Raw genomic sequence first — 14,282 nt, 5'->3', positions numbered from 1 at the left:
TATGGAAAATTCAATACATATTTCTGTATACAATTTTTATGGAGCTTATCTGAAGCGAATACGATTAAGTCCGTTCCTTTAAAATTAAATGCGATATACTACATATATGTACGTCACTCCTAGATGTGGCGGCTTCATATGCTATTACTTATAGAATATTTCTTATACATACATAAAAGGTTGCAGGAATAAAGTCGTAATTCATTATGCTACGGCGCAATCCAAAGAAGATAAATTAAATTTGCTGCGGTACGGTTTCCATGAAGAGGTTGGTCGATTGCGATTATATTTTTCACTTTTTTGCCACTTTCAAATCGCGTGAAAAGTGTTGTATAGGAATAAAGGAATAAAAGTTGCAAAAATGATTCCCTCAATATATTGCTTTTAGTCTTAAATGATGTGTGCAATATGTGCTCTTCCGTTTTAAACAATTTCTTCTTATTCTTTAAAAAGTTTTAATTCAATTTCTACTCCACCACTGTGCGCATATAAATTATTTTGAGTAATCGCTTTGTGTGCATGACAAGCACAAAGTCCATATATGCCTCTGGTAATCCGTTGTCATTTCCCTTTATTTAGTACACAATGGCAAAAATATTTAAAATGGATTTGTTGAAGTAGCATTTCCGTTGCGACCCACGTTTCGGTAATGCTTGCGTGTAGGCAGGAAGAAATCCTCGACTATTTTTTGCTGAGTCTTCACAATAGAAATATTCTATTCCTCCACTGCTCTTTGCACCTCGCATTGAGATGTTAGTATGAAATTTATAATTAAATTCTTTGTGCAATTTTTTTTCGGCAGGGCTACACCCAATGAATTTCATTTATTGCATACAAATTATTTGAATAAAAATTATTTAATGACATTTCGCATAAAAAATTATTATGAATTTTAATGCATACATTGTGACCGAAAAGCTTTCGGAAATTCTCATTTAAAATTCGCGCGCTGTATATTTTTCGATATTTTAAGTTTATGTAGTTTGGCAGCACTGTCCTTAATTACTATGCCAAAAATGAGCGCGATCTGTAAGACAGTTCGTTTACGGCAGCTGTTGAAACCAGTTCACCTCAGTAGTGCGTTGCGAAAAAAACAATGGAAAAAAATATTGAACAAAGAGTTTGCATCAAATTTTGTGTTCCGAACGAAATTTCGTGTGCAGAATCGTTGCGAATGCTACAAAAGGCTTATGGGGAATCAGTTTTATCGAAAACTCAAGTTTATGAGTGGTACAAAGCCTTTCAGGACGGTCGTACGACCGTCGAAGACATGCCGCGTTCTGGACGACCTTCGACCTCTACCACCGACGAAAACATTGAAAAGGCAAAGGAAATCGTGTTCCAAAATCCTCATGTGAGTGTTAGAGAGATAGCACGAGAGCTAGGCATCGGTCGTGAGATGGCTCGTTTGATTTTGGTGGACAATTTGTGTATGCGACGTGTCAACGCCCGGCTTGTTCCGATTCACCTCAATTTGTTCAACATTATCAACGATTTTAAGGCCAAACATTCAATAAATACCATCGAACAGCCACCGTATTCACCTGATCTTGCACCGTGTGACTTTTTCCTGTTTCCCAAACTCAAATTACCACTCAGAGGAACGCGTTTTGAATCCATAGAAGACGTAAAACAGAATTCGCAGAGGGAACTCAAAGCCATACCGGAAAGCGCCTATAAAAAATGTTTTGATGATTGGAAGAAACGTTGGCATTTGTGTATCGCTTCTAATGGAGCATATTTTGAAGGAGATAAAATAAATATTGATGAAGATTAAGAATTTTGCGTTTTATTTAAAATTTTCCGGAAACTTTTCGGTCACAATGTATAACACACTTGTATTTAAGAGCAGATTTTTTTAATGGCACAAGCAGAGTGTACTTCAATAAACACTTAAATTGTTGAATATTAAAATCTTTTAAATGTTAGAAACTCAAAAATACTTTCAATAACATAAGGTGGAGTATCAAAAAAAAGTAGCACTCAAATCAAATTTGCTAATATTAAGTGGAATGTTTGCTTCAAGATAGGTACGATTTGTCAAAAAAGTGCTGGCACTTCTATTCAAAGGAAGATGAAAAGTTCTTAAGTAGAATTAAACATTTTTTTAATTGCAATTTTGCACATTCATTCATATAATATAAGTTAGCCGATATAATAAACATATTATGTAGACTATATTATACCTATGTCAATAAGTGATATAACAGATTTTAAATCTTTTGTGATGGATACCGAAAATTTCTAAATCAATACATAACGTGTTTATGCTTTTGAAACAAATTTTCCAAACCAAAGAAGACAGTGATGTAGCACTAGGTAGATTGATAAATACTATACCTAAGTAATAAAAACGCATTTTTCTTGGAAAATTATATTTTATGCTTCAGAGTAGTCCGCTTTTAGCTTGACATACCGAGTCCAACGATCTTTTAACATTTGCATACCTTTTAAATGATAACGCGATTTATCAAGTCCTCCAAAATATACCTCAGTTTTCCATTCCACGTGATCATTTGGTGCAAATTTCTTTCCCTATAGCCATCTTTTCAAGTTTGGAAACAGGGTATAATCACAGGGGCAGCCAAATGTAAAAAATATGGAGGGTGAGGAAGCAATTCATACCGTAATACATTTAATTTGGTCATGGTTTTCATTGACGTGTGAGCGAGTGCATTTTTTCTCCAACAAATGCGGTCATTTTTTCTTGATTTCTTGATACAAAAATATACAATAGTAGTCTAATGTTATTGTTTTTTCTTTTTCTAAATTGTCTATGAAAATTATTCCACATGAAACTTAAAGTACGGAAATGAAAACTATTCCAGCCGATTGTTGAGTTCGTGGACGTTTGGGAACACTATCCAGGGCTCCACCCAATTTCTGGCTTGTAGTTTTTTCTCAGGGATGAAATAACGGAGCCTTGCTTCATTATTTCTCACTATTCGATGCTCACAATCAGCTAGATTATGCATAAACATTTCCAAACAGTGTTTTGAATGACGAAGTCGTTGTCGGTTTTGGCCAATTCTGACCAACGCGGCACCCAACTTGCGAACGGTCTTCATGAAAAACACTCGTACGACCACGTTTAAATTCAGCTTTTCAATATTTTATTGTTGTTAAGGATGGTGCAAGGTTGTCGTAAATAGAATTCATTTCCCCAATTTTATTGCATCATTGTTTATTTCTTTCCATTTTATAAAAAATCTCTAAGGTGCTAGCTTTTTCCTAGCCAAACAGTTGTCATTTAAAACTTGCCAGATATACAAAATGTAATTATTTTTGTTTTGGCGTTGCCACCTGTTGTGAAGTCAAGTAATAATCAATCCACCTAGTAGCATTGGTTTGTAGTTCATCATATGCAGATTATATTGTCAAGAGAATATTTAACTAATAATTTGCTTGGATACGATACTCGCAAAAAGAACATATATAGATCTTTCCAATAGATTTGGATAAAAATCTTCAAAATGAGAAAAGGATTATATTTGATATTCCTTTCGATAGATACAGAAAATTACTAAACCAATTCAAATTGTATTTAATGTGATTTATGTTTCTTAAAGCACAGAAGAATTTGGTCAACAGCTTGAAGAATAGAGATCCACTATATGTATTAGATGTACTGAAAATCATATTTTAGTATATAAGATCGCATTAGATTTTAAGACATAGTTGAAATGGTTTTAAGCTTTTTCGAGTGTTCCTTCATAAGCGCAAATCTATACAAACAGAAAAAAAAATTTGGCTAGTAGTGAATAGAGAATATTTACAATCTAATCGAGATTCTTTTTTACTTCTTCATTACTTTGCTGATTTGACTGAACTTATTTCTTCTGTTTAAAATAATATAATAAAAAATATTTTAATACTAACTTTTATTGTAGTTTAAACTATACTGTACTTAAAATACAATGTATACTTGCGATAAATGCAGCAAGAAATTCAGAAACCGCAAAAATTTAAATAAGCACCTAAAAGAAAATCATAAAGCAGAAGCTTCATTAACCTCTCACGATATGGCAATAATTAAGAAGAAATCAGATATTTCACTTAAACTGATTCCGGATAATGTTGAAAATGTAAATACTATAGAGATTGGCAAACCAAAAATATGTGAAGATTTAAGTAACATGAAAAAACTTTCAAAAAATTTGAAAACTGAAAAGAGCGAACGATATTCCAATGAGATGACAGCTAAAGAGGATTCGTCTTATAGAAATGTAGAAATGATTGAGACTAATAAAGAGAAAGACAAAGATCACAAATCTGGAATTAAGACCAGGCTTAGAAATTATCAATGTACTGAAAAAAAGAAGTCTGAGGGCAAAAGTAAAAGTACTAAAAGTTTCGTATGTAAATTTTGTAGCCGTAGTTTTATTACTAAATACAGGTTACGAAAGCATTTGCAACAGTCCCACAAAAAAGAAAGTGTCAAATTACAAAATCAAAAAGATACTTCCATTATGGTTGAACATTCGACAAAGATTTCAGGAAAGAGAATCCACCAATGTCAGTTTTGCAAAAAGCAGTTTTCTGAGAAATTTACTTTAGCATATCATGTTGATAAGTTACACCAGAGGGATAAATCTATAACTTTCCATAGGGAGCGCCTTAATAATGCCAAATTGTCTTCTCAGTATAATGTCAATTCAAAACATTTATTAACAACAAAAGCTGAACAAAAGTGTTCTCGCGAGGAAAGTTCAGAGGATTTGGATGTCTGTAATTCGGCACTAAACTTTCGTAAAAGAAGTTCAGAATATATGATTGTGAATAATTCTGAAGTGAACTCTAATAAGGACAGCTCAGAAAATTTGAATGAAAATTCTGTAGTAAACTCTTATAAGAACAACTCAGAAGATTTGCTGTTGGATAATGCTGAGGTCTATTCTTGCATAGATAACTCAAAAGATTTTTTGTTAAATGATAATGATTCTTCATCAAGCGATGAGGAAAAGGATTATGTAACAGCGAATTTCGTTGTTAATAAGAAAGTTTTGGCAAATATGACTGAGTTAGAAAAAGATCTGATAAGGCAGTATGGTGGTAATTGTAAAACATCAAATACTGACTCGATACATTTTTTTAACGATAAATTATTTCAATTTACAGGATCCTCTACTGAAAAAAAGACAAAGAAAAGAAAACGAAAAATAAGGAAAAGAATTAACACGGTCGTTGCAGTTGAAAGACGTAAAGCCATAGAACATCCTGATGTCATAATGTAATTATTGCACAATTTTAAACTTCAAATTTTGAATAATTAATTTATATATCAAAATCATATGATAAGTTTACTACTTTTTTGTCATTACAGAAATGATGCAAGTAGTCCTTTACAGAAATTGAAAGCAACGCCTGAATGCGATGACGGTCAGCATATATTTATTCAGTATTGTTTTCCTTTATAATAAAAGTTGATTCTATTATTTTTGTAGACAAATCCTCTATTAAAGCTATACTGCTAATGAAAATGTTGCCGCAAACGAAGGGAGACAAAATTTTAGGAGCTCCTATCTTACGTGTAGAAAAGCTCATTGACTACAAAATAAGAATAGCGATTGAAGCAGGTAATAATATAGTTCTGAATGAGCTATCACGCATTGAGATTTATGCCACCACAGCGAATATCGACGGAGAATGGGTTCTTATAGCTGAACTGTCTACACACAAGCCTCCTCTGATTATACATGTTATACAAACGATTAAAACTCGTTATTTTTTCTCTGTAAGAGGCATTGGTTATAATGGGTACTATACGATTTTCAGTATCCCTGCAACCTGGTAAATGTTTATAATGCATAAACAAATTTTTTGTACAAAATATTGATACATTTTTTAAATTACATATTTATCTAATTTTGATAAATAAAATTAGATAAATATAAATAATTTAAATTTTCACTTTTTTAATAAAAAAATAAATATATTTTTATACATTTATATAAAAAAAGGTTTTGTTTTGATGCTTTTATATAAAAAAAATACATGAAATAATATATAATAAAAATAATATATTCACTCTTGTATAAATATTAAATATCTTGTCAACAAATGTTACTTCAGGCTAAGTAGACAATTGAGAATAAAGTCCTCTCATGACAAACAAAAATCACGCTCCACAAATCTCTTATCATGCCTGTCCTGCCTTATGGAGCAGAAGCTTCAACAATTACTGAGACAGATGAGAAGGCGTTACAAGCATTTCAGAGAAAAATTCTTCGGAAGATCTATGATCCCTTATACGTTGGCAACGAGTGACGAATTAGATGGAAAGAGGCGCTGTATGAGCAATACCGTGACATTGACATAGTTAAGCGCTTAAAAATTTGGCGACTTCGCTGATTCGGTCATGTTGTATGAATGGAAGAAAGTGATCCGGCTAGATCGTTGTAGAAAACGTCCACGATCAAGACTAAACGAAATCAGCTCATCATGAGGCAGATGGCATTACTTTCTGAAGATTAAGCAAATACTTCTGATTAAAGATAAATTCTGTTAAAGATGTTAATTCTGTTAGTCGTGGTTACAATCGTTAAAAAAAAAATACATTGAAGTTCTTTGAAAATGTTTAGAGAATCAATTTATGCTCTATCTTTAAACAATTGAAAATAGTTAATATCAGGAATTTAATAACTTGATATTTTAGCAATGAGAGAAGTGGGAACCTTAACTTCAACAAATATTGAAGAAATCATCATTTAATTTAGTCATTAAAAAAGGTGTGATCTAACGGACTAATTGCCAAAACAAAAAATTGTGATATCCCAGTTGACATGTAAAACTGTTAGCTAGTTTTTTTTTTATCAAATATAGAGTTCTTGGTCAAAATTCAAAACCACTTTTCATCTACAAAGAAAATTAAAATAGATTAGTATCCCTTAAGGTTTCCCATTGTTTCGATTATTTTGTGATTTATATACTGCAAATTTTCCTGCGAAATATATGAAATCAAATACACTCTTTGCTGACGAAACATGTGTTAATGCATGCTGACAAAAATGCTTCATAAAAACTATTTATAAGAATTTTACCAGTACCAGGTGGAGTTATTCGTTTATATATAATTTTGCTCTTGGTGAGAAATGATGCCTATCCTACACCTATATTGTTTTTAGGTCACTCGGTCAAAAGATGCAATTCTACTTTTAATGAGAGTAATCTGATTTGGATTTTATCTTTAGATTATTATTACAGTGGAAGAGAGAGAGAGTATGACACTTCTTCATAAAAGAAAACCTAGAAATTAGGTCAACTAAAGCTGAGGGATCTGTGGTACTAGATATAAATTTTCAGTTGGTCTCGTAAGCAGCAAGTCAGTAAACATTAATTCTTCTCCAAACATCTCTGTGATAATCCTTATTCAACCGATTGAATATGCATTGAACAGAAAGACGAACACCTAAACAGCGATAGACTGTATAATATGTACTTATCGCAGAGATGAAATGCGAAATGCGGTTCTTTCATTACAAGTAGTCGATGTAAACAAAAATATTATATTAAAAATAAATAATTAATTAAAATTTTTATTCTCCACGTCAACTATTAGAATATATAATATAATAATAGTTGCCTAATAATATTATATTTTTTATTTAAATATAACTTTTCTTATACTGCGTCTAGTAACTGTAAAACTAAGTTACTAGAAGTTATTTTATTTTTAATAATTTTTCATTTACTTCACCGAATGCATATCAAAACATTAAATAGAGGAGTGCCTCAATAACATTAAAAAATTTCTCGATCTCAAGTTGTTAAGATTTATACTTTCTAATATTTTCGTTAAACTGAAAATAATTGAAGCGTAAATTACCGCACAAATACTATACGTCCGTCATGTGATACGATTATTTGTGCTCATTTTTTTGTATTGGAAAAATCTCACGTTCCTGTTACGCCCAAATGCAATTGCTTAGTAACTGTAAGGAATGCATGCAGTCACTACTAATCTGTTCAGAAGAATTCTATACTTGCCACATGAATACTTTTAATGATTTATAACATCATAATGACTGCTTTTATTACGGCAGTGGCCTTGCGTGAAAATTCTATGACAGCAAATACAAAATTCAGAGAAAATATTGAAATGTCGGATATGTGTTAACACAGATGATTTATTTTTGTTCAACATTTTATTAGGGCGATGCCGCTAGATGGACAGGAATTAGGATTACGTAGTAATTTAAAAAAAGAAATTTTAATTTAAATATTTAATTCCTGTGTAAAGTTTGTATGGGGTAATAAATGCTCGTAAATAGTTATCATAAATTCTCAAATGCTCTATCATTCTTGGATTTTGCGTAAGATAATCTCCAACGTACGAACAACAATCAACTCCAAAAAAGACTATGAACGAGAGAGCAAACTAAATGCAAAGACAACTTATAACCGAAGATATAAAATCTAACACATTGCCAATTATTCAGAAATTCACCTGCTGCTTCTTCCTTCAAATACTTTTGCAAATTATTCGGAATTAGGAATTGGGTTTATCCATTACAATTCCATTTTTAATCTCGTAACTCAATTCCTAGTTCCAATGCCTTGTACTTAGAAATTGGGTTTTACAATTTCAATTCCACTTGTAATCGTGCAACTCAATTCCCAATATCAATTACCTTGTAATTACAATGGAATTGGTAATGAAATTTATTTTGCACAGCTCTGTTAATCATTTAATAAGAGCGTTTAGAATGCAAACCAATATAAATTAACGTCAATACTCAATTTAAAACAAATACATTTTTTTTATAACAAATGTATGACATAGAAAACTGTGCAAAAAACAGACAGTTCCTATATTTGATCATTAAAGATTTTATTAAAATAAACAAATCCAAATTTATTTTCGATGGGTTTGAATTTAAATCTATCATTTCCAATAAAATATATTAAAATTCTCACCTTGTTGGCAGATGCTTTAGTAAGTTACATAGATAAACATGAAATAAATTTAAATAAAGTGCTTAAAAGTAGCACATAATTTAAGTTCCAATGCAAGTCTTTTTTGCAACAATTTTAATGGAAGTAAAATTGAGAGTAATCTAATTACAAAAGTGTTAAGTACTGCACAGCTCTGGAGATTAAAGAGGGCTTGCTATAGTAAACTCTATTTCTGATTTCTAATGAACGAATTTAATTGCAGGCTTGAATTGGGTGCATTACAATTAAATGTTCGAATATTAAAGGTCCTATAATAAACATTTTCTAAATAACTTTTTCTGAATATGAACATGAGGAATAGATGAATATTAACAAACTCGACTGTGAATTCTTTTAGTGTTAAATCTCTCATGACTATGGATATGATCACTAAAATTTGTTTTTGTTACTTTTGTATTTTTCCTGTCCTTTTTAAGATCGCGGTGGATCAATACTTTCACAAGATCACTTGTCTTTATTATGTTCTTAGTGTGTTTTAATCGCTGAATATTGCATCGAGACATATTTTGATTGGGCTCTCTCTTCTGTGACAAGTCGACACTTCAATATATAAGTAATATCTGATAAAATTTTGTTTAGTTACTATTATATCTCAGCGTTGTAAATCTCAATAAGATCTAAGATCTTGCATTTATATATGAGCAACTGTGCATTTTCAATACTTTTAAGTTTCTATCATTAGCAATGGGTCCAATAAAGGTTTTAAACATGTCCATTTTTTTTATCGCGATGCATTCTACTTCCAGTCTTTGTCATTTGTGTGTTCAGGATTTGAGTATCTGTCCATGTTATATCCAGTGACGATTGCTCTAAGGTGCGGAGGTGTGCGGTGAACACCCTAACATAATTTGCAAAATGTCAAATAAAATAGGTATATAAATTTATTAAGTATCTTCACATCAACAATTATTATTATTTATTACATTTCCATATATATTTTTAAAGTTTTAGCAAAAACAATTAAATATAATTGTCTATGAAAACTCAATCAATTTGCTTCTGTTAGTTGTTATATTTGTTAGTTGTGCACATATATTTGCAGCTCAAATCACAGAACATTTCTATTATATTTCGTCTCTCCCCTTTGTGTGCAAAGAAGTTGGCCACACATTCATACGTTGCATATGAACAAAATAATGTGCGTGTGCTCCTGTTCGTAATATCAGAAATAGAGATTTATATAGTGGGAATTGTATGAGAGTAATTTTCTGTTCTATTCGATTATCAACTGCATGCATACGAATCCAACATGATGATTTGTCAAAGTGGTTGCATGAGCGGCTGAAGTTTGCAGCTCATCTCACCATACATTTCTATCACATTTCGTCTCTCCCCTTTTAACAGAAGCACCCACGAATTTCGGTCGCTTACTGTGCGGAGTACTTGTCCGCACATTTATACGTTGCAAGTGGGTTTGATTTTGTTTGATCACTGCATAAACATGTATGTTTCCAAGTACAAACTCTTTTGTTTGAAAAAATTTGGTTTGATGTTACGAGAATTATGTGAAAAGTTTTGTTTCTTCCATATTGATATAATATTAAACTTATATATAAATTATTAATTTAATTTGTTTAATATGTTATTTTGTTAATGAATTGTTAATATAATATTGCGAATATATTGTTGCCTAATATAATATGGTTATTATTAATAAAACATCTCATAAATTTTAATTTAAGTGGTAAATGTAAAAACAGCATTAAAGAAGGGCCGCACACCCTTCCAGATAGAGCACGCGTCGTCACTGGTTATATCAGAGAAATATGATCATTTATGTATTTCTATCCTATAATTGCAGATTCTATACCAGTAGTAGCAGATTCTATATAAAGTCAGTAGCATTTTTTGTGTAAATAAAAATTATTTTCATTATGTCTCCATTTCGGTAGTCTATAATTACAATTATAATAGTGTTTTTTTAAAAATTTATGCAGTCGGAAATTCTAAGATTTATACTATAACACTGCTAACATTATATTTTATTAACTTATTAGTACTATATCTGCTTTCTTTGCTTTGATTATTCTGTTTAATGATACTATAATCATTGCTGGTTGTTATATTGAGTGATCCGTATCTATAATTCCTGTGTTGAAAGTTTCGTAACAGTATTTTTTTTAACGGTAAGTCTATAGTTCTTACCTTAAACCCCCTATTGAGGAGCATCGAAAATCACAGCTCAATTTTAATAGAGCTTTTGTTTTCACTTTTACAAAGTAAGCCATTTGTACCAATAATATCAAACGCTGGCACGAGCGCCAGGCTTTTAGTCTGTTAACAGGGTTTTCCTTAATCGGTTTTTATGAACTGCAGAGAGCTATTTAAATAGTGCTTTATGTTTTCACTTTGACAAAGTAAGTCGCATCGCTTGTACTATGTCAGATATTTACTTTTAATTATACCAATTTTAAGCATAAATGCCAGGCTTTTAGTTTGTTAACGTGGTTTTCTTTCTTCGGTTACTATGAATCGCAGAGAGTATTTTTTTATCCGCGTATTTCAGAGAGACGACTCTTTTATTGGTAACAGGATTCTCTCCTTTTTTTATTTTCCAAGAAAACAACAAAAAGTTTGTTCGCATTTATCATCTTCAAAAATATACCCACATAATGAATTCTACCGAAATGATCTTTTTTGTGCAGAAGAGTAATTCGTGCTCTTCCGGGGATCTTTTTACAATATAAATTACAATATTATGTAATTTATGTTGTATAATTCATTGACTTCTTTCTATATGACGCGGTACTCCATTCTGAGAGTGGTCTTAACAGCTTTATGTTATAAGTTCTGGCTATTCAATTCTGTTAAACTTTTACTGGGCATTGTGTTATATATTGTATTTTTTTTAAACTATTTCGCTATTTAATGATACCAATGGTAATGATTCTAATATAGTTAAAGTTCAGTGTGGGACAGGGATAAGCCCCCAAGTCACAAAAGAGTAAAAGTGCGCAATAGCGCTAACTGAAATCACAATAATACCAACAACAACAACAACAGTAATATATAGTACTCCAGCAGAGGCGAGGCGTCGAATGGTTCAGAGTGTTCACTGAACACCTTAACAAAGCTTCCTTTTTAGATTTTTTTTTATCAGGTAAATAATCTCGCTATGTTGCTACTTAACATTTTTTATAATAGCTTTTCCAAACAGATTAACATAAACACAAAACGTCAATACAAACAAAATCACACATACATATGTTATTTACACCCAACATTACTTATAATTAATAAAAGAGAAAACACATTCCTCTTAAAATATACTAAGGTTCAAAATAAAAACTGCATCGCGCTGCTTACAAAGCATGCAAATGAAATAACATTCACATTGGGACTATGTTCAGTATTGAATAAACACATAACATACAAACAAATATAAAAATAAAAGAGAAAACAAGCACCGCAAAATATGTACGTAAAATAATCATAACTCTTAAATTAATGCGTGCAAGCGGTTCAATAAAAAAAGTGAGCCTACAATGTTATGCAAAGTAAATACAAAAGAGAAAAGAAATGACTGAGCGAAAATCGCGTTACATTTGACGAGAGGTTCACTCGACCAAATTGAACCGCAAGTTCATATAAAGCGTGCAAATACAATCAAAGTCACGGTTGCCGTTTTATATGGGCAAATGGTTCAATAAAAAAATTGAATCGCTCATAGCAAATACAAATTAAAAGAGTATGAGAGTTTCTTACTCTTATGTAGAGGTTGGAAATAAACCAAAAACAAAGTCATTATTACAATTTTATACTAGCAAATGGTAAAAGTAAAGAAAAAAACTAAAGAAATTTGAAGTGAAAAATAATATTTAGAAATGGATAAATGTGTGATTAAAGATTTGATTCAAATATCTTTTTTTAAACGATCTTCTAAAAAAAAGTTTTTAATTCATAAAATGAATAGACCAACTCCAGATATGAAAAACTTGGTACCTGATGTAAAAATGTCGAAATCTGTGATAAGTCGTCGTTTTCCTACAGTTATTTACCATAAAAACCAGTGAATCACAGGCTGCGAACATTTAAATAAATTGTTTTGTTGGTCTTGTACGCTATTTGTTTGAGGAAAGGACAAAACTCAGGAGTTGGGGGAATACGTTATAGTTGGAATTCTGTTTTGATCAAATTGTGAACACCTTGTCAAAAAGCTGACGCCTCGCTACTGTACTCCAGATATAAATTAATTGTTAATATATATTTGAATAATTTCGAAGTGTTTTAGTATCATCTTCTAATTGTGAATGTAGGCTTAGTTAATAATAAATGGATTCAAAATTAGTGCAAGGTTAGAAACTTCATTTTGAATGAAAATTCAATCAGATCAGACAATTTACTGAATTTTTTTAATGGAATCGTACTATTCTAGTATGTCTAATAAATACTGGTAGTATACTCAATCTCATAATTCTTATACATAGTGTGCTCCTTCTTTTGAAAAGAAAAATGAAATAATTTATTTATTTGATAAAAAGTAAAATGACAGATGTTAGGTATATGTCAGATATCTTATGAACCAGTAAGTATATAATTTTATATGTTTTTTAAGTTTAAAAAAAAACAGTATTACAGTTTTTTTTTATTTTCCTAATGTACTTAACAAAGCAAATTTAAAAAAAAAATCAAAAGTGTTCGATTTAATTGAAAATATTTTGCTCTCCGCCAATTGGTATAGCAAAATTGATATTCCTTTAAAGGAAGGTATTAAATAACATAAAATATTTAACGGATGTATCTGATTTTTCATTTTAAAGTACTGCTGCATTAGTCTGTTTGCACAAGAAGCGAAGAAGGGAGCTCGTGTATTTGGGTATAATCGATTGAGTTCATTTGATGTGGATTATGTTTCATTTTAAAATTGTTTAAGTAATTTGATGCTGATAACACTCACATAGTGTGATACGTCATTTATTTTGAAAATTCCCTTCAGGCAGAGGGCAGATAACATCAAATGTATCTCAGTTACATTATTGATGCGAAAAGTTGGGCATAAAATATTAATGCCGCATTACTGATTTGAGAAACCTGGTTACAGTAGATAAGTGCAAATTGGCTAAAATCATATAATTTAAAATTTGATATATTTTTTCCTTTTTAGGAAATTGCAATATTTTACAATATTTTCATACGTAAATTTGAAAGAAAGTAGAAAGAAAGTACTCAATGAGTAGCAAACACATCACTATTATTCAAACCTTTATTCTGCACAGTGTCCTTCCTCTAAGCAATCGAAGCCGTAAAATGTATGCAAATTACAATTTCAGATATTTAATCAAATTCTTTTTTATATGAAAAGCTCCACAAACGCTTCTAAAGAATTG

At 30.9% G+C, this 14,282-nt stretch overlaps 1 protein-coding gene across 3 annotated transcripts in view; it reads left to right on the top strand.

Moving 5' to 3' along the window:
- LOC119679885 (zinc finger protein 724-like) overlaps positions 1-5,832 on the top strand; it is a 38,148-nt gene extending 32,316 nt beyond the window's left edge. For 2 of the 3 annotated variants that reach the window (XM_038092467.1, XM_038092468.1), the window contains 4 exons: positions 3,891-5,052; positions 5,119-5,230; positions 5,300-5,379; positions 5,445-5,832. In XM_038092467.1, the coding sequence (XP_037948395.1) occupies positions 3,918-5,052; positions 5,119-5,230; positions 5,300-5,379; positions 5,445-5,794 (1,677 nt within the window). In that variant the 5' untranslated portion in view covers positions 3,891-3,917 and the 3' untranslated portion in view covers positions 5,795-5,832. The remainder of the gene's footprint in view (positions 1-3,890; positions 5,053-5,118; positions 5,231-5,299; positions 5,380-5,444) is intronic. The other variant, XM_038092469.1, reaches the window with a different exon arrangement.
- Positions 5,833-14,282: the final 8,450 nt, after the last annotated feature.

The sequence above is a fragment of the Teleopsis dalmanni genome, chromosome 2 (genome assembly GCF_002237135.1).
Source record: "Teleopsis dalmanni isolate 2A chromosome 2, ASM223713v2, whole genome shotgun sequence".
Taxonomy (NCBI): Eukaryota; Metazoa; Arthropoda; class Insecta; order Diptera; family Diopsidae; genus Teleopsis; species Teleopsis dalmanni.
This window is presented reverse-complemented; position numbering and strand designations above follow the sequence as displayed.